This window comes from Helicoverpa zea, chromosome 26 (assembly GCF_022581195.2).
Source record: "Helicoverpa zea isolate HzStark_Cry1AcR chromosome 26, ilHelZeax1.1, whole genome shotgun sequence".
NCBI classification, from domain to species: Eukaryota; Metazoa; Arthropoda; class Insecta; order Lepidoptera; family Noctuidae; genus Helicoverpa; species Helicoverpa zea.
The window spans coordinates 8,285,653-8,312,459 of record NC_061477.1 but is presented as its reverse complement, the minus strand read 5'-3'; the positions used below and the strand labels follow the sequence as shown (position 1 = coordinate 8,312,459).

The following is a 26,807-nucleotide window of genomic DNA, read 5'->3' as shown; positions in this document are numbered from 1 at the left end:
GCTTGGAGGGAGTTGGAGGATTATTCGAAAAACTTTTATGACTGAACGAGACCAAATTACTCACTACTTAATTTGAACGCACCATAGAACCACACAAAAAACATACACACACTACCACTCCATTAACGTGTTCGTAAAATGCAGTTATTACCGCCTAAACAAAGTACCTACACTCGTCCTTGCGTGCGTCCTGTGCGCGTGCGTTTCGTGGAATGAGATGGCATTAATGTAGCCAACATCACTTAGCGCGCTAAACTACGCACTAAAACCCTTTGATGTGTCCAAAAAACCGACACCCGAGGTTCATTTTAGTGTCGAACTAAAAAAAGTAGGCGTAGGGTGTGTCGGACTCTTAAGGCTGATTTACATTGAGTCAGTAACTGACGTCAGTGTAGGCGCCGAAAACTGACGCGTGCTATTTACACGAAGTCAGTGTAGTGTCAGTGTTTCGTCAGTAGTACTGTACTGACTTCAAATCAATTTACACGATGGCAGTGCCGGGTCAGCACTGACTTGTCAGTGGACTGACGTCAGTTACTGACTCAATGTAAATCAGCCATTACTGACAGACTGATAACCAAATGGTTCCACTACTCAGAATGGTGTTATCCCGTCCCGTCATTATTTAAATAAGCTTTTTTGCTGTTTTAATTAAATAGCGGGTAATAAATATTACAAAAATAAATGAAATCCCACCCAAAACAAAAATGTGAAAGACTGCCAAGTAACATCATTAAAAAGTAACTATTTTTAACTGAGGTATGTGTATGGAACTTGGTACTTATTCAGATCTCACTTATCGAACTTGGCAGTCTTTCACATTTTTGTTTTGGGTGGGATATGCTTCCGAAGTTACTAAACGTATTTACTTGACAACTATGCAACTGTCAGCTTTTCAGTCTGACTCTAACAGTGAAAAACAAGTTTATTGAGTTTGACATTTTAATCAGTCGTAAAAACATTGAAGAAAATCTGAATTTTCCGTCTACTCTTTTACATTATTATGCTATTTTAGTCCCTATTGCTTATTATAATTATGGATATAACTTCACCTGTCTGTAAGCCGAGCAATCTCGCTCCAAATGTCGCTGTAAACGCAGTTTTGTTGCCAAGTCAAGAGCTGCCTGCTGAAACACCCATCGTCTCAGGTTACGACTGGGAAAATGGAACTGATTACAACAAAATACTCGAGAGCTTCACTAGATCAGGTTTCCAAGCTACTAACTTCGGTAACGCGGTCCAAGAAATCAACAAAATGCTAAAATGTCGCTCTGTACCATTAACTGAAGAAACTAGTGACCCTTACGAAGAAGACATATTTATAAAGAAGAAGACGAACTGCACTATATTTCTGGGATACACTTCTAACATGATATCGTCGGGACTGCGTGATACGCTGCGCTTTTTGGTGAAGAACAAGCTGGTAGACTGTGTGGTCACAACTGCTGGTGGTATAGAAGAAGATTTTATAAAATGTCTCGCGCCCACATATGTTGGTGACTTCAATTTGAGCGGGAAAATGTTGAGAACTCGCGGTATTAACAGGATTGGTAACTTATTAGTGCCAAATGATAATTATTGTAAGTTCGAGGAGTGGGTTACACCGTTACTTAATGAAATGCTGGATGAACAGATGCAAAATGGTACTGTGTGGTCTCCTTCACGGATTATTGCTAGACTAGGCGAGAAGATAAACGATGAGAGCTCAGTATGCTACTGGGCTTGGAGGAACAACATCCCAATATTCAGTCCTGCTTTAACCGACGGCTCTTTGGGAGACATGATGTATTTCCACTCATACAAGCGGCCAGGACTTATCATAGATATCTTAGGTGATCTAAGGAGGCTGAATACAATGGCTGTCAAAGCCAACAATACAGGTATGATTATTCTAGGGGGTGGTGTGATTAAACATCATATTTGTAACGCAAATTTAATGAGAAATGGAGCAGATTTTGCAGTATATATAAATACTGCTAGTGAATTTGATGGAAGTGACGCTGGTGCAAGGCCTGATGAAGCAGTATCTTGGGGCAAGATCAGACCAAATGCAACTCCTGTAAAACTGTATGCCGATGCAACTTTAGTGTTTCCGTTGATTGTCGGGCAGACCTTTGCCAAGCATCACTTTAGCAATAAAAAGAATGTTTAATTTTATTTTCGGCTTTCATTACACCTTGCAGAATTAGTAACAAATCTTGAAGGCTCATACATCCTGACAAATTAAATATTAATAACCCTTATCTTTCAATGCATCATGTATACAAACAAATATAAAAGTGCATTAACGAGCATAATAACAATGTTATCTGTAATCAATATTGATTGGTTGTTTAATGCTGCAATTTATTAGACATTACGCTCTCGATTTATTGTACCTTCATACGTGCATTATTCAGCTATGTTTTTTTTTTTTAATTTAACTATTTACTTTTATTGAATTATTAATGTACACACTATACATATATACAAACTTAAGCTACTTATCTTTATACAAAACTATATACAAAATGTATATAAACATAAAACATAATATAAAAGAGCATCGATCAGGCGTCGAAGTATTCCTCCGCATCACTGTCCTCCGGAAACGTGCCCAGAAGACTGGCTGCATTGCCACGTTGAATGGCAATGCTAATTCTTTGTCCAAAGAATAAGCCAGCCCTCTGGTCACGCGAAGCGTCGACAAGCTTTTTCGCGATGTCCTTGTAAAGTAACCGCGAACTCGGGCCCCACGGTCCGAGCGTTTCGACCCCAAACGGCTCAAAACTATAATTTCCAATAAGGTTATTATATTTGCGCCGCTTGGTGGTCTCTGCAGAAGCTGCAGCCGCCCCAGCACAGACTGCCGTGCTAGGAAGATGTGATGGCGCCAGGGTGTCGACGCATGTTGCGTCCCACACCAAGGGCCTACCCATCTTCCATGGCAACAACGTCATACCATCTGGCCTCTTTCCATCGTCACGTACCAGTCCATTAGGCTCTAAAACAGCTGGTACGCCGGCGGTGGAAAGAGCACGACGGATAATGTCGTTAATGCTGGCATGCCGTGCAATACGACCAGCACTTCTGCAGCACGACAGACCATGGTGCCCGAGGCTGTCGACAGCTTCACCGCAATGGCAGCGATGCGGAGCAACACAGGGAGCGCCTAATCGAAGGCATGTAGCTATCCGGAAGGTGTTATCATCCAGCATAGTGCCTATGCTGGTTGACGGAATAACCTGCAACCATAGTCCAGATTCCCATACTCCCACAGCCAGCAGGCGAGCACGCTCGGCAGCACCATTACACGTATTAAGAAGATCATTCCGTGTGATGCTGCAGAGCGGCCCATCCCACTGCCTCTGAGAGGAGGGGTCACTGGGCATAACCGTATTTGGGCAAGTCATTTTCCAAGCATTCAACGCATCGGCCAAACACGGCACCCCAAAGTCCACCAGTGAGGAAGATAGAATTTTCCTAGTGAGACTTGCGGTGCTGTGGACCGAGGAGAGGAATGCCGGTAAACTAAGACTGGAAATTTTGCGGACGCCGAGGCCTCCCAAGCGAATAGGCAGTGAGGCCTGTTGCCAGGCTCGGTCGTCCAGGGCCACATTTAATATTAGAGAAAGGGTGTTCCTGATAATTTTGTCAACTTTATCTAATAGGTTCGGATGTTTCCACAAATGAGAAGAGCGAAGGATATAAGTAAATTTTGGTCCGAAACAACAATATCGAATAAGGGTATATGCCGAATGTACATTATAATAATTTTAAGTAACCTGTCCGAAATGTCATTGAAGTTTTGAATTTTTTCCTCTATAAAAGAGGAAAAAGAGTCGTCATAGATCGGAGACCCTAGTAGGCGAAGAGAGGCTTTCTCAATGATTTTTAATTGCGGAGCTATGGTATGAAATTTTGAAATAATCGTTTGCCTATGAATGTTGGTGTCAGGAATGAATGCTATGTTTTAATTTAAATTCAGATGTCCATTTTTAGCTTTGATATTATTTTATTTCTATTCTCCAATTCGATCCAAATTAGTCTAATGAAAATTTTTTACGGAACTCTTAGTGCCATCTAGTGTTGAGTAGCTGCACTAAAATACACAGTGCGATCTGTTGGGGAGTAACGATAATATAATACTTTCGATGATACCGCCATCTGTTGTAATGTATATAAACTACGATGCAAGTATGATGGTTATTTTGTATATATTTGATATTTTCTCGCTTATAAAATAAAAACATTAATATTCAGATAATAAAAAATATATAAAAATTGATTTAATTGTTAATCAATTATTTATTTTAAATTAATAGTAAGGTTTCCTGAGCAAGACGGTGTGAATGAACTGTCAAATATGCAATGAAGTTAGCCGCTGTCTGGAATCCCTCAATTGTATTAGTGTGCGTCCGTGAACAGCTTTTGTTAAAATGTGTGCTGTCTGTGAAAGCGGCTTTGAAGCTTCGTCCTCCGACCGAGTTCGTCAACTTTGTTCATCGTGTTCGCGGCGCTCGGCCGGTCGTGGCCCTTGCATATTGTTTACAACTACATTCTCGCTACCAAACATGCCTGCCTAACATAATTTAAACAAAAAATGGACGTGTTCAAGTTACAAAACGAATATCATTAGCAAGTGTTGCAATTTTATGTGATAAAGTGCGTTAAAATGTGCGTGATTCGTTCGTTTTTGCTGGTTATGCTCCTTCTATCCGGTAAGTCGCATCCTTTGAGCCCTTTGGTGGGCTATTTATAGGTCCTTACGGTCATTCCGTGCAGATATTAATGGGAATTTGTTAGAATACATAATTTGTTGCACGTTTCTGTAGAAGCCGACACGCTTTGATGTTGACAGTGTGCGGACGTTCCGAGAATGCCTTTGCCTCGTTTGATGTTATGAACGGAGACGCGTGTTTTTATGGTTCGGTTTGAATTTGGAATACCGATTGTTTAGTTTTAACACATCCCTTGTCAGTGGTCGTTTTGTCTTCACTCATGTTTAACTTATGTAGGCTCACTAAAAACTTATATATTCTTGAATCTTGTAATAAAACAGTACTTCATATTGGAAAACAATATCTAAATTCATGCATTAGGTATATACAGAGTAGGTAAGTACCTATCTTATCGTCCATAGTGCTATCTATACAGTCCATCTAGGTGCACGACATAAAATTGATCATAAAACTTGATAAAAACTCAAAGTTACTTTAATTGATACCTAATTAAGCAGAAAAAGGACTGGGTTCTTGATCTTATCATTCTTTTGGGAGAAATGTGAACATTTTTATTTTCTTTCATAAAATTCTTGGTATTTGACTTACAGGAAGAAGTGGTGAATGAAGTGCTATGTTGATCAATAATATTATGATTGTGTCAAATAATACAAACTACAAACATTGAAGCCATTCAGAGGCATAATGAGAATATACTTAAATTGCCTTTGCCAGTTTGGAATGTTATCTAGACATTTTTGTTGTTTAAGACTCATTTTTTTAGTTGAATCTATTCTTTATTCACTTACTTAATATTTTACTATCTAACTTCTCGATAATATAATTATAATTATGTATTCTGACATCCAAGTATGTTGGATCTATTATTTTATCAAAAGTATATTTACTTACAATCAAAGATACATTACATTACTATTTTAAATAGGTATAAAAAGATTAAATCAGAAACTAATATCTGGCCTAAATCATCAATTTGTTTTCTAAAATGATCTGTTAGCTATGAACACAACTTTAATGTAAGGTAACACGGGTTGATGAACTTTAATTTTATCTTAAGTGATTCATTACTTAATTATCTTAATGCATTTGTGCCTTAAAACAAGTTACCTGTTGATAAATCCTCATTATGTATTTACATTATTATCTACAATGCGTAGACATTGTTTTAAAGTTGAAGAACTACGGGTCAAATTTGAAAATATATTTCTTAAGTTATGCAGTTTATAATATGAGTATATGAGTAAAGAAGACTTTCTCTATTCATAGCTCCTCTTTCTGTATTTTTCTGAACCAATAATTCAATACAATATGAATCCAAAAAAGTCTCTTCAACCTTATTAAGAAGAATGCACTAATTATTACAAATTCCAACCCACATGGTTTCCTCCATTTTGCCAAATATATGTTTAATTATTGCATTTTTTGTTTCGGCCCTTCAGGTAGCCACTCCGCCCACGGCGCCTGTCCCAATATATAGATACAGACAGAAGTCCCATTTTGAATAAAACCTTATTGGTAGAGCTTAATTTGTTATAAGTAGTGACTTCTACAGCCAATATCCGAATTAAAAACGTTGCGAATTGGATTTTGCACGAATGGGTCCGTACCGATATTAATATCGATAAAGAAAAACATGTTAGTTGTATGAGAGCCTCTTCAAATATTGTTTTTAGTTCATATATTTTGTTAAAGTGGGCGGCGATAGAAATTCATATGCGAAAATTTCACGGTTTTACACCCATTATGTTTTACGGACGCACGAACGGAGAGCGGAGTTTTATCAATAGTCCCGTTTTTATCCTTTGAGTGCATAGGTAATAACAGAAACGCAAAAAACATTACAGATAAACCGCACTTCTTTAGAAGACTTTCAGAATTAAATGTTATTAAATCCTCAATTTAAATTTTCCAATGATTTTGTAAAGTCTATGATCCTTCTGTCACCATCACTGTATCTTGTATCTTCCTAGTGGTTCAATCATCACCGCGGGAGACGAAACCAATTATAACTATCGTTATAGTTGCAATGATTTATGGCGAACTTTTGTTCTTAATTATAATTATATTGGCATAACATTTTTGTGGAAAATTAATATTCAAAGAAGAAAAAATATTTCTGTAGGTTTTTATCCAGGAGCAGGATGTAGTTTTCTAGGGACTTAGGGAAACTGCGGGGAACAGCTAGACTAGATATGCAGGCTTTATTAATTTACCTAGGTACCTAAATTACTAACTAAAATAATTAAATAACTTCATTCACAATAAGAAAACGATTTGTCACCAAGGTTTTTACCCGACTGCGCCTGTAGGAGGGTTAACGATTCAATTCAGATAGAAATGGCTGGAACTTGACTTAATGAAGAACAACTCGTTGTTCAACCTGATTTTACACCTGGTTTTTTAAACTTCGTCATCTTTAACTAAAGGTTTGTAAGATTTTCGCATCCTTATCTAGCAAATAAAGGCCTTGGTAGTCGTTAGTGAATAATTAAATCTACCTCTTTTTAAAAAGCGGTTGTAAGCTAAGAACTCTTGGTGCATAGAATCGGAGTCAGGTTAAATAGAAGTTCAATGCTGGACGTTCCATCCACCGATCTTATGAAGATAGTGTCCAATTTTCGCGTGAAAATCTTATTATAAGCAGTCTTTTTTATTTTCCTGTATATTTAATCGAAATCGTGGTCATCTTTTATCATCGGAACTGAATTAATCCGTCAACATTCAACTCCTTTTATAAGAGCCCACTATGCTTTTCACACTGCTTCTATTCAAACTCACATGTAATTTTACAAGAAAAGTCTAGAGTTACCCTATTTAAGTAAAATGTAACCCTTTCCCACTTCACGCCCACACAAAACAAAAGGAGGCTGGCTAAATTAGTCTGATTACCAACTCAGTACTCAGTATGCAGTATGGTAAGAAATCGTGCCTAACAAAGTCAGATTGTAGAAAACAAGTAAAAACTCAGGGTTGCCACCCCTCCGAACCCCTGGTAGGGGCGCGTTACTATAAAACCCGACATATTTACGAGTTTTGTCTCCCCCCACTCTAGTTTGTCTGTGGTTTAAGTTGAAGAGTGATGGCGAATTGCAAACTCGAAAAAAACAAGTTTCAAGTAACCTTACTTATATAATTAATGTTATAAATACGAAAGCTACACTGTCTGTCTATCAGGCTTTCAGACTAAAACTACTGAATCAATTTAAATACAATTGATTAGTGCACAGTTCGTAAAGAGCCTGGGAAAGAAAACACTTAGGGTATTTTTATCTAGATGCGGGAAATAGTTCCTTCAAGACACGGGTGGAACCACAGGGAACAACTAGTAGGATAATAATTACATTTTATATTTCCTTAAATTCGAAAATAGATTGAAACAAATAAATAAAGACATTTCCCAAATAATCGAAACCGCTGTTTCTCATTAAACAGCTGGGTAAACTTGATTGTATATTTTGACTCTCACTGCACCGACACTTCAGCTAGCTTAATTACTTAAATACAGCTGTTGGTCATATCCACTGCCCAGTTCTAAATTAAACCATTTAATCACACGTATGCCATAAAATATGTTTGTTTCTGGTCAATAATCTTAAAAAATATTATTTATTAATCAAAATTCCACTTTGGTAGAAAATTATGATAAACTAGAAAAGAAAAATACACATTGAGATTGTCTATTCTACCTTCATCAGAAAAAGTGTAAAATCAAGCAGTGACTTTATCTATGTACTAGCTTTCGCCCGCGCTTTTACTCGCGCCCCGTAGCCGGATGGTGACAAAAATGATGGTCTAAGATACCTCCCCTCTAATTTTCAGCCAAATCGGTCAAGCCATTTTCATGTTATGTCGTGACAACGGAAAGCAGGTTTCATTTTTATATATATACATAGTTTTGTTAAGTTATAACTTTGTTTAAGATTAGAACTTTTTCCCAACTATGTTGGGGTCGGCTTCCTGTCTAAGCGGATACAGCTGAGTACCAGTGTTTTACAAGGAGCGAAAAATCATTAGTAAATTGTATTCACAATCATAACTTAGTCCGATCCCTGAATAAATACTGCAGTCTTCGATAATAATGAAATTCTTACTCCACTATATTAAACCGCCAATATCCATTTTCAATAGAAAAGAAAAATTCAAATAAAGCAAGCGATTTCAAATTTAGAATTTCTCACTTCGCTTATTATTTGAGCCGCGAACAAAACCATAGGAAAATCGCTTCGTCCTTAATCTAAATACGACTTTATTATTCATGAGTTAAAGTTGATATTCGAAAGAATCTATACTTGATACATCGGTAGGTTCACAACGTGTAATGGTGCGCCGCGGTATTTTTTTTCTGTGTGCAGAATGAATATTTTTAAATTTTATTTCAAGCCAGGTAGTGCGGAATGCTAAATACTGCTTGGTAAAAAATATGAAATAAAAAAAATATGTATGTGAAATAGTTTTCGAGGCCTTCGCAGTTCGTTAAATCTACAAGTTCATATACAATGGCGTTTGCTGTGCTTTTTTTTTGTAAAAAATAAATAAAAATACAAGTTGTTTTTCACAGTTTCATAATATCCTGAAAAAATAAACACAAACCGGGATGAGTATTAATACCATGTTTTTTCTCCGTTTGCAAAATATTTGCATGACAAAATTCATCGTAATTGGTTTAGCCGTTTACCCGTGAAAACGTAAACACGGTTTTTCATTCACGGCATTTATTATATTAGCAAGAATGGAGAACTTTGTCTCAAGAGGTGGTAACTCCCACCATTTCATACTGAACTTTATTTCTAAGCTCATTAGGTCTATTATCCCTCACTGCTTAGCTGGTGGTTACAATTCAAGGGTATTTTACATCTAGCCTCCCCTACTCACCTACGTTGGAAGAAGTTATGACTTTCTGTCTCCATTCTATGACATAGTAGGTACTTCAGTTTGTTGGGGGGTTGAAAAGCCTCCTGTTTTCTTTAAGTAAAAATAGTTTGAAATAGTAACTAATTATGAGTGCAAATTTTATTTGCTGACTTCCAAAAAGGAGGTTCTCAATAATTTTGTGTTTTATGAATATTTCGTAGTCATATCGTAGGTAGAGTGCTTAGTTCATGAAATGCTCGATAATTTCAAGAAAAGGCCGTATTTCACGAAATGCTTAGTGGCGACATCATGAAGTGGTTTTGGCATACGGAAAAAGAATGAAAATGCAACTCCTGTATAGGAACCTAATAAGACATCATCATCTGATCAGCCTTTTTATCGTCCCACTGCTGGGCTGTGGCCTCCTCTCACACGGAGAAGGATTGAGCGAAATCACCACGCTTGCTCAATGCGGGTTGGTCATTTCAAACATTATATTTAGTCCAGGTTTCCTCGAGATGTTTTTCTTCATCTTTAACCAGTTATTGTGGTCCAATACATACTTAGAAAGTACATAAAAACTAAGAAAAAAATCATTAGTACTTGCCTGATCTGGAATCAAACATACATATTTGACAGGTTGGTTCTTTACCCACTAGTCACTAGGCCATCACGACGGCTTAATTCTAATAAAACATATCCCAAGTAAATCTCCCAGGAGAGCGCAACAATTTATGTGCTTAGCTTTAATCCCTTAATCAGCTGTAATAAATGTTCATTACCATTTCTACATAAACGTATGTACAGACAGACAGTTAAAGTTAGTTATGTCTTACTTTACGACAGCTATATAATTTTCCAATATCTGAGTAGCTGTGGTTTCACCTTCATATGTATTGAACATAGATAAAATATTCATCATCTCATCTGTCTAGTCTTTTCCCAACTACATATACTGGGGTAGGCTTCCAGTCTTCCCGAATGCAGCTGAGTTTGAGTGTTTTACAAGAAGCGACTGCCCTATCTCACCTTCTCCACTCACAAAATATTATTTTTTACAATATTTACATAACATTTATTAAAAGAGATTTTCTCACTTTTCGCGAAATACACTCAAGTGCACGAAACTCGGATCAAAAATTCCTCACACATAAATTATAATTAAAAACGCACATGACAGCTGTCAAGTAGTAAACTTGACAACTTCGCCGCAGTAGCCACGAGCCATACTTGGGAAAACGCAATTAAAACGCCGGTGCCACGCTAACGAATCGCAGCGCGGTTGACGTTAAGTGTCGGGTGAACTAGCGTTAGCAAAGTAAACATTTTCGCGGTATTTTTGAGGTGTTTATGTTGGTTTTCGAAATGCAAATTGCTTTGCTTATACATTAGGATACCATATAAACTGGCAGAAAGGCTTTTTATCCGAGTACACGGCTGAAACCGCTGGTGTAAGCTACTTTTAGTACTAAACCACCGATGTCTATTTTCGTTCACTCACGTTATTGACTCCCTAATTAAAACTTTTCACACGTAAATTAACTGAGTTTTACCCACATTTGCTAAAAGCCAAAAACTTTCAGCCCGATTTTGTATGAAATCAGATTATAGAACCTAATTATTTGTTTCAGATTTTGAACAGTCATTTGGAGCAGAAGGTGAGTTTTCTAGTCCTTTCATTTTTAAACTTTTAATGCTGGCCTATTTGAATGAACCTACTAAATAAATTATAAAAAATAAACATTATCAACTCGATTGCGTCAAAACAAATTGATTTTTTTAAATAATTTTAAAATAAGTTTCGTTCTTTGTTATTTTTTACATACAATATTCTGCCGAAAAAGAGTATTAAAAAGTTGTAGGTCTTAAGTAGGTTGTTGTGAGGTCTTAAAAACGTAACGTACGTCATAAAATATACCCATTAGTGTATACTTAGCCGTATGAGAGAAACATATGAAAGAAGGGCCGTTAAATATTACTTAGACCATGGCTACGATGCGATTAAGTCGTAATATCTTAGTTTTATCACCCACTTATATGTCCTATTTTTTGTTATAAATATGACGACGGGTGATAAAAGTCGGAATGGTAGTAATTATGCCTTCTTGAACTTTTTAAAAACTGCTTTCGAGACCTATCGGGGCTGGGAATAGTGATGTAAATGGCTGAATCGATTTAGGGGGGTATAGAGGTAGATAGCTCTAGCAGTAAGTAGAAATAGACCGGCTTCAAAAAACACTGAAATTGAAAAATTTAAACTTTGACACGGACACCTCTTAAAGTCGGTAGCAACATTAATACACCATCAACTTGCAGACACCGACCTCTAGAGCCGCGTCAAGTTTTACTTTTCAGTTTTTTCACTTGTGAAACCGCTACAAAAAGCCAATCCATAATCAGACTGCTCCAAATATGGAATTATATTTTCTCCAAAATTCTCTCTGACAGTAAGTCCATATTAACTTTGGCCTACAATACAACATTATTAGCAAATAACCTCTAGAACAGTACGTACCGACCCGGGAACGAACCCGCGACCGGCGGCGACCTCTACAGACCCTTAGAGGCAGACTGGTGCTCCAGTAAATGGCTCCAAGTTATATGATCGTGAATTACTTATTATTATGACGGACTTTACATTGGAGTGTAAAAAAATCGGGTCAGTTGTAATTTTTTTTGGCTGATAATAATTGGTCTTGTTGCAAGAAAACTTTTCATACTCAAAATATGTATTTGCTTAAGGTTGTACAATGTACAGTTTTTAAATACATATAATTTAAATTCAGCTCAACGGCCTTTTTCAGGGGTTGCAAAAATGTATGAGAGCTTATACTTCACATATCTTACGGGATCTATATAATCAATTTGTGATGTTAGTTAAACTTAATTGCGTATTTGATTCACATTTCCATTAAAATTGGTTCAATTCACCACAACAGATAGGTATAGTAAATCAAAGGAATTCATTTCCCAGTACGCTGTTACTTTGTTTTCCCTTTTTGTGCCCTAAAAAGTCTCAATAGTTTTTATCCTCATAATGGGGTGAACAAAAACGAGTTTCATTGCAAATTGCAGCAGCATAACTAAAAACAGTTGAACATTTCAATAACAATTCTATCCTATTTTAATATAAACTGCACCTGCAGTGAAAACCTTTCAACAATTGGAAACAACGGATACTGGTGGAAAGATACGTCAGTCGCCATATTGTAAGCGGAAACGGAAATCATTGTTTGGCCTGAGCCGCGAAACCTAGGCTTTGTGAAGTTTTTTATTCAGCCATTGAATGGGACGCGTTATAAATATTCAAAAATGTTTATAGACTGCTTTTGTCTTTCTTTATTGACCTGACTTTTAGTGCCAAAGGTGATAGCAGCTACTTATAACATAATTAAACTTTTTGGGCTAATAAAAGACATGAATACTTTTTGAAAGTTAATGAAGTTAGGTATTATTGAACAGTTTATTTGTTTCCTTGGACGAGTTAATCCCAGAAACTCTTGGTATCAGTTGATAAGTTCTTATAGTGCTGTGAAGCCTATTTAATGATTAAGGTTATAGACTATTTTTTTATCCGGATGGTCGAAGTAATTCCTAAAGGAAGGAAGGGTGGAATTTAATTCTAAACATTCGCTTAGTTAGAACTAGGCAGCTGCGGAAATGCGAAAAAACCATTATGTATAAGTTACATTATGAAATTTTAGCTTAGTCTTGCCCTTAGGCAAACAGCAGCTAGATTGCGATGTTAAAATAAGATATAAATCTAAGGAGTGCCTGAAACAATGAGATTCCTGAAAGGTCAAAGATTATACAGGTTTAATAACTTACGATTATGATTTTAATGTAAATGTGCAATTTTAATGACATTTCTAGGACTGTAAATAAAAAAATACAAAATACGCTCATGTAAGTTTTTCCCCAAGAAACTGTATTTGTATGTAGATCGCGCTGTAGTGTTGTTTTCAGTTTCAATGCTGGGTAGTGGAGGAGTCATCAAGTGGCATGTCTATTTCGAAACTAGGGATGGGACATCACTCACTTAAAACAAGAATATATTTCTAAAAACTTATTTTTTTGTTCGTCTCTATCGCATTCTTTACTTTAATGTACTGTTGAACTAAGAGTTTATTGAGGCAGATCAGCAATGAAACTGCCAGAGTTAGTGGTAAAATAAATCGGAATGAAACTTTTTAAGATAGTTATTTATTAATGCTACTAGTATTTTTAATTTGTAGTTGATGTCTCGAAACATCTTTATTCCACTTTCCCGGCTCGTATTAAGTTTTTGAAATGTGTACTACTCAAAACATATTCGTCCTGTTGATTCTTTCTTCAGCCAAATCGATCGACACCATCTTTCAAAATACATTCTCAATAATACAGATAAACAATAAGCACTGACCAGTTCCAATAACACTTGAAACCCATCTCCATTACATTGCATACTTGTATTAAATAACAGTTGTCTCTTCTTCGTAAAAGAACGCCATTCAAATGTTATTAGTCAACGGTCAATGCGTAAGCGCAGATCGCTGACAAAGAAAACAATTGTATAAGCAATTCATTTCTGTCACATCAAAGGGACGGCATTTTATTACTGACAAGACTTTAAAATTGTTGAGAGCTTGATTAATTATGCGAAATGTATTTTTTTGTGTAGTTTTTAATCGTACGGTTTTCCTGCCAATCAAACTAAGTGCAGTTTTATATTCCTTTCATCTTTTGGAAATAAATAAATAACAGTTTTATGTCCAAATCATTTTTCTTTATGTCTCAATCATGAATAAACCACTTGCATAAAACTAAACAGACCTGTGTCCTTTCTGAAGTTTTATTAAAAGCTATTTACGACTTTAACTGTCAATTATTATGGGACCACCTAATAGGTGTACCCTATCTAAAAAAAAGAATTTTGAAAATCGGTCCAGACGTCATTGAGTAAAAAGATCCCGACGAATTGAGAACCTCTTCCTTTTTGAGAAGTCAGTTAAAAACAAAAAAAAACATCGATACTATCGATATCGACACCACCCGCATCCCTAAGTCATCGTCATCGACTAGTGTAGTGCACGGTTCGTCGCCTACCCATGAATGTCGGAGCATTCTTTTGTGCCTACCCTCCGCTTGCACAATGGACGCGGATGTGCGCATATCTTAATGATTGAGATGTTTTGATTGGGGCTAGGGAACTTACAGTTGCGTGTCTTAAGTACATTGTATAAAAGGTGGAAAACAGTGTTGGTAGGCTGCGTATAAAAATCGTTATAAAAAATTAAGCGGTTTTAAAATGTGTGTGGGTGTAATTTTTTGTGAACGCTACTGTAAAAAAAATAGTTTTAATTGATCGATAAAAATTGCTTCAATATTTGACTTTAGATATAGGAAACATTTTTCATAAGAAGTACATATTTGAAATACAAACCTTAAATATTTATTTGCTTATTAAGCTATAACAGGAGTTATAATTAATAATAAGTTCAGCTTAATTATCTTGTCAGGCGTTACAATTTGAGTTCCTCCAAGAAAGAGAAGAAACCGCGGGTGGAAGCTAAAACTCCACATTTTCTTCCATAATCGTATTCCCACACAAATTCATAATCATAATTTATTCATAGTTTCACGTAGGAACGCATTATTTACGTTAGGCTGCACTGCTTGTTTCCTTTGCCCGTATGTTGGTGTTTTTCGACGCCATTTCTGATTTCTTGCGCTCTCTTGAATATATTCATGATTCTCTTTGCTTGTTTTTTTTGCAAGTGTGTGTACTACTCGGTAATAGTTTTCTTTTTTTTTACGTTAAATGTATTTTTTTTTTCATCAAAGTGAAAAATATATTGAATGCTATGACTTATCATACTTTTTCCATTATTTTATTTTTATTTGTTGTTTCGGTTACCATTTTTTCCAATATATAGATATAGAATAATAGATCCAAACGTAATGAATTGTCCAATTCGCATCCATGTAATTTTTCACACAAGTGTCCTGAAACTTCGGTAACTATTATTTTCATAATGATAGAAAAACTGCTAATTTAAGAAGAAAATGCCCTATTTTTAAATTGAATCCGAAACTGTTCACAAGAAATATTTTTTGATTCGTCACAAATTCCCAAAAAAATCGTATTCGCACACGACATCGTATTGGCGCGCTTTTTCCGCGCCCTTTGTTCAGCCGGAATGTTAGTGTTGCTAGTTTTTTGTCCCCAAAGGATTGATGGACCATTGTGTTGCCATTCGCAAAAATTCCCGGCGTCGAATAATTGATAAGTCTGCTATGTGATCTTTTTTTTGTTTCGATGTTGAATCGTTAGGGATTAGATATTTTTTTATTTTTCTAACTCGTCTGAATTGTTCGGCTTGAATTTCGGCCGGCTTGTTTGTTTTCGCGTCTAGCGTTTTCATAGTTTTTGTCGAAACTATTGTTCGCGTTCAGTTATTTTTGGCTTATGCTCTGGGATTGAATTTTCGTTAGCTTTTGTGTGAACTGAATTGGGACTTCACAATGGACTGTTTTACATTTAGTATTTGTGTGGAGGTCTATTCGAAGCAAATCTAACACATTACCTATGTAAGCACTTATCCAAAACATATCACGGGAATTGAATGCACTAAATATCATCTCCAGTTTTAAACATCTTTTACTGCACAATATTAAAAGAATCAAAAATTTTTGCAAACATGGGTCAAGAGACCCCTTAATTCATTCCACTAAAATTATAGTGCGTCCCAAACCAATTTCGCCAAAATTACCGTCATCCCACTGACATAATTTGCCACAAATAACAGAAATAACGCCGATAATAGAAACAAACACGATATGATTACATTCTGCGGAGGAATGGTGATCAAAACCTTGTTATGCGACTCCCAGGAGGTATTTACATAATGTGTGCCCAGAAATATAATGCAACACCGAGGAGTCCGGTGGTGGCTTGGTTTTATCTCTTTTTTTGCAGGAAATGTGTTTATTTTTGTGATTTATGCGAAAATATAGACGATAGCTACTTCAATTATAGGCTTATATTTCGATAATAGATTATACGATTATAGGATTGTACGCTTTTCATCAGCTAAAATTTTAGACGTTTTAAGCGCCTGATTTTTTTGCAAAACTAGACAAATGATTGAATGGTGCTTTTCAGTTAAAAGGGCGAACGGCAAAAGATACAGCATAGTTCCAAGGAGATGAAAGTCTTTAAGACGGGCTGTCTTGAAGACTTTTGTGACCATAGTGGTGAAAAAAATATGTTATAAAAATTATTTTATTTGATGATGATAAAAGCTTCTATCCAACCTCACGAGCCACCAAACGTATATGCATCCGCTCTTTTGCAAAGGGAGGCACTAAAAGATTCTATGAGACCTCACGAACATTCTGCAAAAAACTACCACTTTTTCTCTTAAGCATTTTCCACAATTCCCCATTGAAATAAACGATCCTCAAACACCGTTGATGGTCGCCAATTAAGTTGGAACCTCCTATATAAAACAGACGTTCCTTTCCACGCAATGATCGCAGCAAGGCGTCTGCGCCCTGTATTTGGGTCGTGCACGTGATCGGAATACAATGTGCGCCCGCCCTTACGAAAAATATCGAATTTAGATGGCAAGATGCTTTGTCTTGTATTTCGAGGATATTTTGGTAATAACGTACACATGTATGCTGTTTGCATTAGGAAAATCTACTATGGTAGTAGTTTTTCTTCTATTTTTTGTGTTGGCAACACTTTATGTCCTAGCTTGTGTTGTTGCAAAATCTTGCTTTTATGATTATTAACAGCGGTGAATCAAACTTTTAACTCTACATCTATTATAAACGTTAAATTCGCACACACGACCTATTAGATGCCCTCGATATTATTTCGCAGAAGATCTGAGATAAAACCCCTTCCTCGCTCGAACCGGTTCATCACAATAGCTACATCGAGTTATATACAGAATTCATTGGTCGTCCGTGACCTACACGGCCGGCGGAGGATTCGTCACATCTGTGCTTTATGATCGGACAGATTATAAACGGAAAACAATTAAGAAACTCGGCCTGTCTTGACTTTTTTTAGTCTTTGGACAATGTAAGTATGAGATACGTGTGTCTGAATTAAAGACTTAATTACAAAAGAGGTGACATAGTGTTTTTTTATTGATATTGCTAAGTCCTGTGGTTGCATGCATTGGTATGCTATTTAATATGACAAGGCCTGAATCCGGACTGATACTGAGAACTTACTAGCTGTTCCTTTGTAATGGGAAATCTCATTATTAATCTAACTAATCAGCATTTAAATGTGGGAGAAATAAAATTTTGCACTAAGCACAGTTTTTACATAAAGCTGGCAACACAAATAGTGATGTTTTGATTCCACAAACGAAAACACGTTATCGATAAACGTAAATATGACAGATGACAAGCAGAGACTTTTAATAAAATAACTTCCCCGCAAACCAATTTACATAAATTGGAAAATCGGTGCAAACAATTTCAACAAATGTAGTAAAATGAAAGGTTTTCATTGGCTTCCAGTAATTCGTGTGATTGGTACCGTCGAGGTCAGCAATGAATGTTTGCTGACTCGACAGTTGAAAACGTTAATTGAATCGTCAAACATTTATTAGTGGGCAAACTTTGCCAACACTTGGCTGGCAATTTATTTAAATTAACTTTTTGTTGAGTTTAAAAAGGGCTTTGATTTCAATTTTAAACTGGGAAAAAAGCTTTTAGCACGTGTGTCATTCGAAGTGATAAGTCTCTTTCTTCGTATATATATCGTAGTTTTATAAATGTGTGAAAAGAGACAGGTATATATTACCTATTGCTTATAAGAAACTATATCTGGACAATATTTTGGCAAAAATCCAAAGTTCTTAAGTTGCAGTCTAGACAACGTCAGTTAAGGTTAGGAAATTACTTAAGTTTAACTTTAAATTAATTTAAAACCTATTCGTAACTTATTTCCTGTAAAAAGTATACTCTTATAATAATTAAAAGTAACTGTGATATAAACTTGAGCAGCAGGCCTTTCTATAAAAATTAATTAGCCATGTGAAATTGCGAAAAGTTCGCCTGAACTTACGCCGAAGGGCCCTTGTGAAACTTTCAAGACTTTTCCTACGTTCATTTGATAGAATATAATAATTTTGTTTAGTAAAACCTATTTTAGTAAAAATCTTTTACTTCAAGCATGTGCTTGTGTGAGTTATTAAGTTAATGTTTTTTTTAAAGAAAATAAGTAACGTAGGTACTTAAAAATATGAGCAAGTTTCTGGTCGTACGTTTATGAATCACAGCTTGTTTTAATTGTTTTTTGTTCGTTACTTTTCTAATATATTTTTTTTTCGTTATTCTTATTCGCTCCACAAATGTTGACATCATAGTCTTAGGCCCAAATTCACCTACAACATAAACGACATCATAAAACAATCGTCACTATGAAGTTTAAAGGAAAAAGGACGTCTATGTTGTCGGTAAATTGGACCTCAGTTTTACAACAGAAATTGCTTTATTTTATATATTCTTTCTACTGTAGCCTACAGTAAAAAAAATTCAGTATTAGCTTACACAGTCTGTAGGTGTGTAAGCTAATCCTAAAATTATCCAAAACAATAGCGAACTAGAAACTCCTGTATCCAAAACTAATTATCGTACAGTCCAAGTGACAGACGAGACGTTATTGTAAACGTGACGAGAATGCCGTCCCGGCTTGTTATATTCCAACGTGGAACGGAATGTAGGATGTATGTCCGACTTAGATCATTAGGAGATGTCATTGTCGTGCCTTTGCCTCTGCCAAAGGTATCAAGTTTACGCTTGTAATTTTTTGCCATTTGCTGTTGAAAATGCATGTGAGCAATTTTTGTTGCATTGCTTCGGCCCCACGCGTAAATTGGTAGACTTTCGCATAGAGATTAATGTTCATGGCGTCTCCGGTTTGTTGTAAACTCTAAGAAGGTTATGTACGTTTGCTTCGTGTAAGAAGAAAAATAGCTGCACAATGAAATTTGGCGCGAAATAAGGAAAAATGGCGACGAAAATTGTCGGTTGTGTTTGCTTATCCGTTTATTTTTTGAGATGGTGTTTCTGTACTTGGAATTAAATACAGTAGACAAAGTTTTAGTGTTTGCCAAATGTTGAGTCAAAGAAGGATTAAATAAAAAGCATTCAACTTAAATTGATTGTAGTTTTCTTAGTGAAAATGGCTTTCAATGAAAACCCTTGCTAAGTTTTCAAGATGGCCAGAGACGGTGGGTCACTAAGTACAAAAAATGTACTTTAAGTACTCTTGTTCCAATTCAAACATTTGCAACTTTCACGTATCAAAATAAATTCCAGTAAAAGGTTTTTAAAATCCCGAAATACAGTTTCCACATGAGAAAACGCTTTTAAAATATACTCTACGTACGTGAGCGTTAAACGTACTTTTCGTTTGGGCGCCATTAAGTTTTTTTTACGATAAAAGGTAATGAGTGTGACGTAGGGTTGTGCTTTAACCGATAACTTTTTAACGATTTGTCTCGACAAATGTTAAAATCGATTACATTCTTGTAGTTATCTCAAGATGTCTTACCTATTCAGAGCTTTTTAACTCCCGACGCAAAAAGGGGTGTTATTTTTTCTAAGAATCTTTTTTAAAAAGGGACAAAATAGGTAACCGTTTTCTTATTTATGTTCCCAATTTCTCGTGCAGAATATTTATATCAATATTTTAATATCTACGAAGTAAACTAACATTTGAGCTTCCAAAAACAAACAAAGCCTCCTTACCGTGCCGCTAAACCCGACTTACTTAAGGGAAGTCGATTTAGAAGAACGTCGTGCTCTCAGCTACCAAGTTTGGTAATACGACATTTAAATCCGATACACGTTTGTTTAATTAGATAGCTTTAAATGCAAAACCGATTAGTATCGATAAAACCGTTAGTTAACCTTTAAGAAAATCGTGCAAATATTCCATAAAATCGGCATCAAATCTTAAGATACAGTATTTGATGTGCAGCGCGAATCGATATTCGATTATCATCAACATAGTTGTATGGTTTACGGTTATCGACAATGCGTTTCCCAGCCCTAGTGGGTCGTGAAATGTAGCATACTGGGGGTCCAAAATCCATAAACTTGTGTTATTTTACGACTTCTAGGGGTGGTTTATGGCAGGAGTGGAGGGGGTGACTTTAATTATTTAACAAAGTGCCACTGTCTAATTAAGTTTGCTATTTGTGTAATTGAAGTTTTTACTGCTTTCTTGATGAAAATTCGACGTGACAGTTTATTAAAAAAGTTATAGTTGTATTGCGTGAGGGAAATACTAGTTTTAAGTAGTTTTTTTCGGAACTACTACCTACTTTTCAGTGTAATAAACACGCAATATTAATAAAACTACTTCTAGAGCCGTTAAAAAGTAATGAATTAAGTAGCCAGAAGTTGGTTAGCTGTAGTAAATGTCTATGGACTTATTATCAAAGATATTTATGACATGGGGTGGGGGCTCTCAGGCTTATCACAAAGTCCTGCCGTGTAGAGGGCGCTAATATATTTTTTGCATAATTTACTAGAGGAATAGAGGCCTTTGTATAACACTGGCGGATAGACCGATCCCAACATAGTTGAGAAAAGGCTAGGCAGATGATGGCAGTAAAAAGACGGAAGCTCAAAAGTTTACGATTACAAAACCAACATCATTGAGGCCCGAATCGATTTTCACAACAACTCAAAGCCTATAAACTTGGAACCCCCTGAAACGTAAAGCGTCAAGGAGTACCCACTTGAAAATCAAACGTGGTATCCCTTTGAGAAAAATCACATGAAATCTAGGCGATAAACGAAACCGCCAGGGAGCGAGTGCTAGCGTTGAAATGAAATGATCTCTAATCTAGGATGGCTTTTGCAAAGTAACCGTTTCAAGCGGGACGGAGGGCGCGGGCAATAAAATTTTACGAGCGGTTGCCATGGCAACGCCGCCATTATGCAGTTGCGCCCGGCGGTCGCTGGGAGCGCTGTGTTCGATTTTCGTTCGTTTTTTAAATGTTTTTGATTATCTGTGCATTGTAATTGAGTTGGATCTTGTTTTGTATAATGGCTTTATTATGTAGCTTGCCGATCATGTAAACTTTCAGTAAGGCTATCGCAAGTCACAAGTAGACAAATTCCAATGGTTTTCTAGCCTGTTCTTCGTCTTTTTACTGTTTACTATTTAACTGCTGAAATTAAATTGTCTTCTATACGAATTATAATGCCTAATTACTTACAGGTTTTTCTTGACTCAATAGGCCAGGCCTAAACTCTTATGTGGCTAAGTGGAAGACCTTACCTAAAGTGACATACCTACATATAGTTGGTATATAACCACTACCTCCAAACTCATCTTCAAATAATAATAGCATGGACAATAGGTAAACTACATAGATAGATACATATTTATCTATGGATATCGATTGTGGCCGCAGTCATGAATGTTAATGCATTAACGACGTCTAACTTCGACTGTCTGCCACAGATAAGTTTAACACCTTACTCTATTTACATAGGACTGTATAATCTAATCGATATTTTATGCCCACACCCTATTTAAAGATATGTCTAGGCGGCTGGTTGACGCTTCTCGTGACCAAAAGGCTGGCTATTACCTCGGACAAAGGATCAGCATGGCCATGTAAATAACTATGTTAATAACTATGTAAATAAAAAAAAAACGATATTTAATATTTAACCAAACTCAGACGTACCATAGACACGCCATTCTGCTATTCTACCTCGTTGGAGCAACGACAACGTATTTTAAAATCTTCAAGAAAATTGCAACGTTTATGTCTTAGTTCGGGAAAGACATTGTCTGCGTTTTATGAAATTGCACGTTTTGTTGTAAAATGAAAGATAAAATGTGGTATTACAAAATTGGATGGTATTTTTGATGTTCTTTGCAGGTTATTCTAACTCGGGTTTATTAAGGATTTTGTCCCCATGTTAACATAAAACGGACAGAAACTACGCTTTGAAGGAAAATAGACGAATGTGGCAACATTTTTATCACAAAATCTAGACGATCAGATTAAAAATAAACTGCCGTTTGTGAGTTCTTTCAACTCCTTGATACATAAGTTTGATGACTTACTTAAATTGCTTTAAAACCGATACATTTTATTCTCTCTCGCAGCAAACTAAAAACCATTACAAGGGAAAGAAAAAAAAACAATAAAAAAATAATAGCAAAAACTACAATAAAATAATTTAATTAAAACCACCCACGTAACACTCACAAAGGATAGTTAGGAACTGACAATAAATAAAAAGTAACGGGCAACCGGCCATCTTGGATTTTCTAAATGTCTTCCACTTATTAGGAGCTGTGCGACTCGAATCTAAATTGTTTTTAACCCTTCACGTATAAGGGTTGGTATTTCGAAGCATTTTTCTTCGTCTTTATTTAATTGATTTCGAATATACATGTTTTAAAATGTGTTTGCATTTTAGAGACAATTTTACTTGCTTCCTGAGGGAACTCCTCCCTGGACTCGGATAAAAGCTGTATTTGTAGGTACTACAAAGTTTCATCAAAATCTAAACAGTAGTTTTTGCGTGAAAGGGCAAAAAACTACACCATCCATACATATATTATGTACAAACTTTCGCGTTTATAACATCAGTTAAAAGGATACATCAGAGCTACATATAGCTACGCTTTTTTTATCCAAGTGCGGAGAGTAGTTCTCGGGGTAAAACAGAAAGCTAGAGCTAGATTTTCAATTGTTAAAAAATTGCGCTAAATCTTTTTACTCTAACCGCCCAACACCAAGCACGCACTTCCGGTGGCACTAAAAAGTACCACTGCACACATTAGTACCATCATCGTTGCTACAACAATAATGGTTATGTGATAACTGATCGGTTGAACTCGCGGTACCGGGTTCAATGCCGAGTGATGCGCAGCAAATGCGCAGCCTTGTATATTTAGATTTTGTAGGGTGGATACGGGTTTTGTGGGTTGTGGATAAGCTTGAGAAGTAATGCTTGATTTCTAAAACTAGAGACCATTCGTTTTGCTTACTTAAGAAAGAATGAATGATGTAAGACGGTAGCTGTGTCTCGCAGTCACAGGGGAACTTCTTCCTGTACCTGGATATAATATAGCCGGGGATAGGGTAGCTTCCCAAAAGTGAAAGAATTTTTAAAATCAGTTCAGTAGTTTTGGAGCTATGCAGGAATCTTCTATTTTGAAAAACCATGTTAATTTCGTTGTTCCAGTCCAGAGGTCGCAAAGCACCACTTCAATCGAATGTATTTGAGGTGGGAAACATGAGCAAAACTCTGAGAATACTTGTTTTAGTGTGTTGGGATGTTATCATGACCTAAGCTATAGTATTAGCATTTAAATTAACTTTATGAACCAACAAAATACTATACCGTTGTATTATTTACTCATATAATTGCAAAACTGTTGCTTACATCAGTTACGCTAATTAAGCGATAAAAGTTATCTGGACCACAAACGATGATACACATTTCTTAAGATAAATATAATGTTGACGTAATAATGTAACTCTACTATTTCATTATAAGTTCAAATGTGTGTCCAGCAATATGGATTCGCGAAGGATACTTGCCCCAATTTGTTGCGAACAAATGAGTTATTGACATGGATCCTTAAACTCTTGATGTGTTTTAATGATTACGCAATACTTTCTTACCCACAATAAAGCAAAATAAATTGTAAACTATTTTATGTAAAATCTAGATTAATATTGCAAATCAATTTGCTCGTTTTGCTCGAAAGCGCTACTCTCAGGAAAAAAGTCTTTCAGGCTCAAATAGTCTATTTATAGAGTTGCCATTTGCTCTTTAATTTTTGCAACCAATGGGGGTAAATTAGTGTAAAAATAAAACCATACTTATATTCATAAACTTCTCGCCATAAAATTGTGGACTATCCCAAAAACTCCCGTTGCACAGTCACCCTACAAATGTAAATGCGTACGCGCAGTGTTTGATGTGCCGCCGCGTTTGTTTGTTTACCGACGTCAGTGTGAAGTCGTTTGTTCTATCTATGGACTGCAATTGGAAGCTGTCAGTGTTATAACAAAAATCTCGAATAGTTTGGACTTGTTAGGGAATACTTACGTTGTTTTAGTTAGCTAGATTTCTGCGTCTGCGACTTTACCCGCATATCAGGGAAACTAGGTCCTGCAACTGGATCAAAAGTAGCCTATCTCCGTCTATAGGGTACCAACTATCTCCAAGCCAAATTTCATCGCAATCGCATCAGCCGTTTTAGCAAGAAAGCCTAACAAAAAAAGCTTACTTAAGATTTTTGATTCAGACACTAAAAATATGTCATAGCTAATCCTACTAAAGTTTAACTGTGCCAAACGCTAGTTATTTCAGTTCTCAGAAAGACAACAGTACTAATTCAGTTCTAGTTACATATATAAATAGGTTCATATATTTGCTGCGATTAAATATTGTCGAGCTATCTTTAGTTGGTTAAATCCCGGATCATTAATCGCAAATGAGCATCGTATTGAACGCAAGCCTCTTCTCAAAATAAACTCAGGATTAGCTGGTTTAACTGCAGTTTATTTTAACATGCATCTTTAGCAATATCTTATATGCAGAAATAGAAATATGGTTCGTAGCGCTTATGGATAAGTAATCGTTGTTATGGGAATAGTTTACTGTGCATATGGGTTGATTTATATTAGACCGGGACGTGGCCGGGGCGTGCCGTATACGTGGCTCGAACGGGGCACTAACGTGAAACGTTACATACATTTTGTATGAAGTAAAAGCCCGGACGCGGCCCGGCCGTGGCCCGTCCGGGCCACAAACGGCGCTCGTCATAGAATCAGACACACGCTTGAAGAGTTCCGTGCCTTATCTATGAAGAGAGAGAAAAAAAAATGATTGTTTTATGAGAGTACTTACCTTAATCTAGTTCCAGTATTTGTTGTTATAGCATAAATACAACATAAATACATTATCTAAAATTTTAACTGTCTAGCTTTCATGGTTCACGATTAATCACGATGACGAAAACTGGTGATAGACGGACGGACAGAGAGACAGCGAAATCTTAGCAATCGGATCCCTTTTTACCCTAAGGTTACTAAAAAGCGGTGTTCAGCTGCATCCGGTTAGACTGGGAGTCCACCCCAAAACAAATTATAAAATGGAATACAAATATAAATATTCAAAAATACATATATCTACTAAGATGTCAAAAAGCTATCAGTACCTTTGATACAAACCGCCTCAGTTAAAGTTAAACCAGCTAAATGTTTATGTTTAGGCTTGTAAGCGTAAAATCGTTTGTTCGTTTCTAAGTATGGACCAACCGCGTCGGCTTCTGTAGTCGTATTTATAAATCACTTACGACTTTGTATGATGTTGACCAGTGTTATGATTTGGCGAAAAACAGATGGGATTGTGTATTTTAATTTGTTTTACTTGGTACTTAATTTTGCAGTTGGTTTCTTCTCGCATTTTAACGAACTTGAAAAACAAAACCCATGTTGGCAGTTGGGTAAAAAACTGTACTGAGGCCTGCCAAGTTCCACTTCCAAGTTTTATTCACGTAAATTAATCTATACATATAATATCTATACATATAATAAATCTGTAAAAAAACTGTGTCTGTACATTGAATATATTAAAAAAATAGTACTTGGGTGGGGTTTAGAAACAGTAATGGAGCACAAATCCAAAAAAAAAATTCTGTCTGTATGTCTGTATGTCTGTATGTCTGTATGTCTGTTTGTTTGTACACGCTAATCTTCCGAACTACTGAACGGATTTCAATGATTTTTTCTTTGTTGTATCAGTATTAGACCTGGTCAACATATAGGCTATAATTTATCTTCGAAACTTGAAGACCTGATGCAGAACTCCAACAGACCAATAAAACTATAAGAGATACAAATATGGTGCCGTGGCAAAAATTGTTTCATTTGATGAGCATTTTCAGTTGAGATAATAAATTTTAAGATCTGGAACACCTGATGTGGAACCCCAAGAGCCCAGCTTCTCTGTACCATATACAGGTATGCCGTTTTAGCAAAAGTTGTTCAATTTGATAAGCACTTTCTATTGACTTATACAAATTGAAGATCTAAAACACCTGATGTGGAACTCCAGGGGCCCAGCTAGACTATAGCATATGGAGGTATGACGTTTTAGCAAAAGTTGTTCAATCTGATAAGCACTCTCTGTTGACTTATAAAAATTGAAGATGTAAAACACCTGATGTGG

At 36.1% G+C, this 26,807-nt stretch overlaps 2 protein-coding genes across 2 annotated transcripts in view; both read left to right on the top strand.

Moving 5' to 3' along the window:
• Positions 1-889: 889 nt before the first annotated feature.
• Positions 890-2,157, top strand: LOC124643103 (probable deoxyhypusine synthase). Its single transcript, XM_047181956.1, has one exon. The coding sequence runs from the start codon at positions 1,037-1,039 to the stop codon at positions 2,150-2,152; it is 1,116 nt and encodes a 371-aa protein (XP_047037912.1). The 5' UTR covers positions 890-1,036; the 3' UTR covers positions 2,153-2,157.
• A 2,313-nt stretch (positions 2,158-4,470) lies between these two features.
• The window catches only part of LOC124643041 (tyrosine-protein kinase-like otk), a 47,890-nt gene continuing 25,553 nt past the window's right edge, over positions 4,471-26,807 (top strand). Inside the window, exons 1-2 of the mRNA XM_047181877.1 lie at positions 4,471-4,700; positions 11,204-11,230. Coding sequence (XP_047037833.1) covers positions 4,655-4,700; positions 11,204-11,230 — 73 coding nt within the window. The 5' untranslated portion in view covers positions 4,471-4,654. The remainder of the gene's footprint in view (positions 4,701-11,203; positions 11,231-26,807) is intronic.

What these genes read in the sequence shown, in the direction of transcription:
- LOC124643103 (XM_047181956.1), top strand. Translation starts at nt 1,037, where the DNA reads ATGGATATAACTTCACCTGTCTGTAAGCCGAGCAATCTCGCTCCAAAT.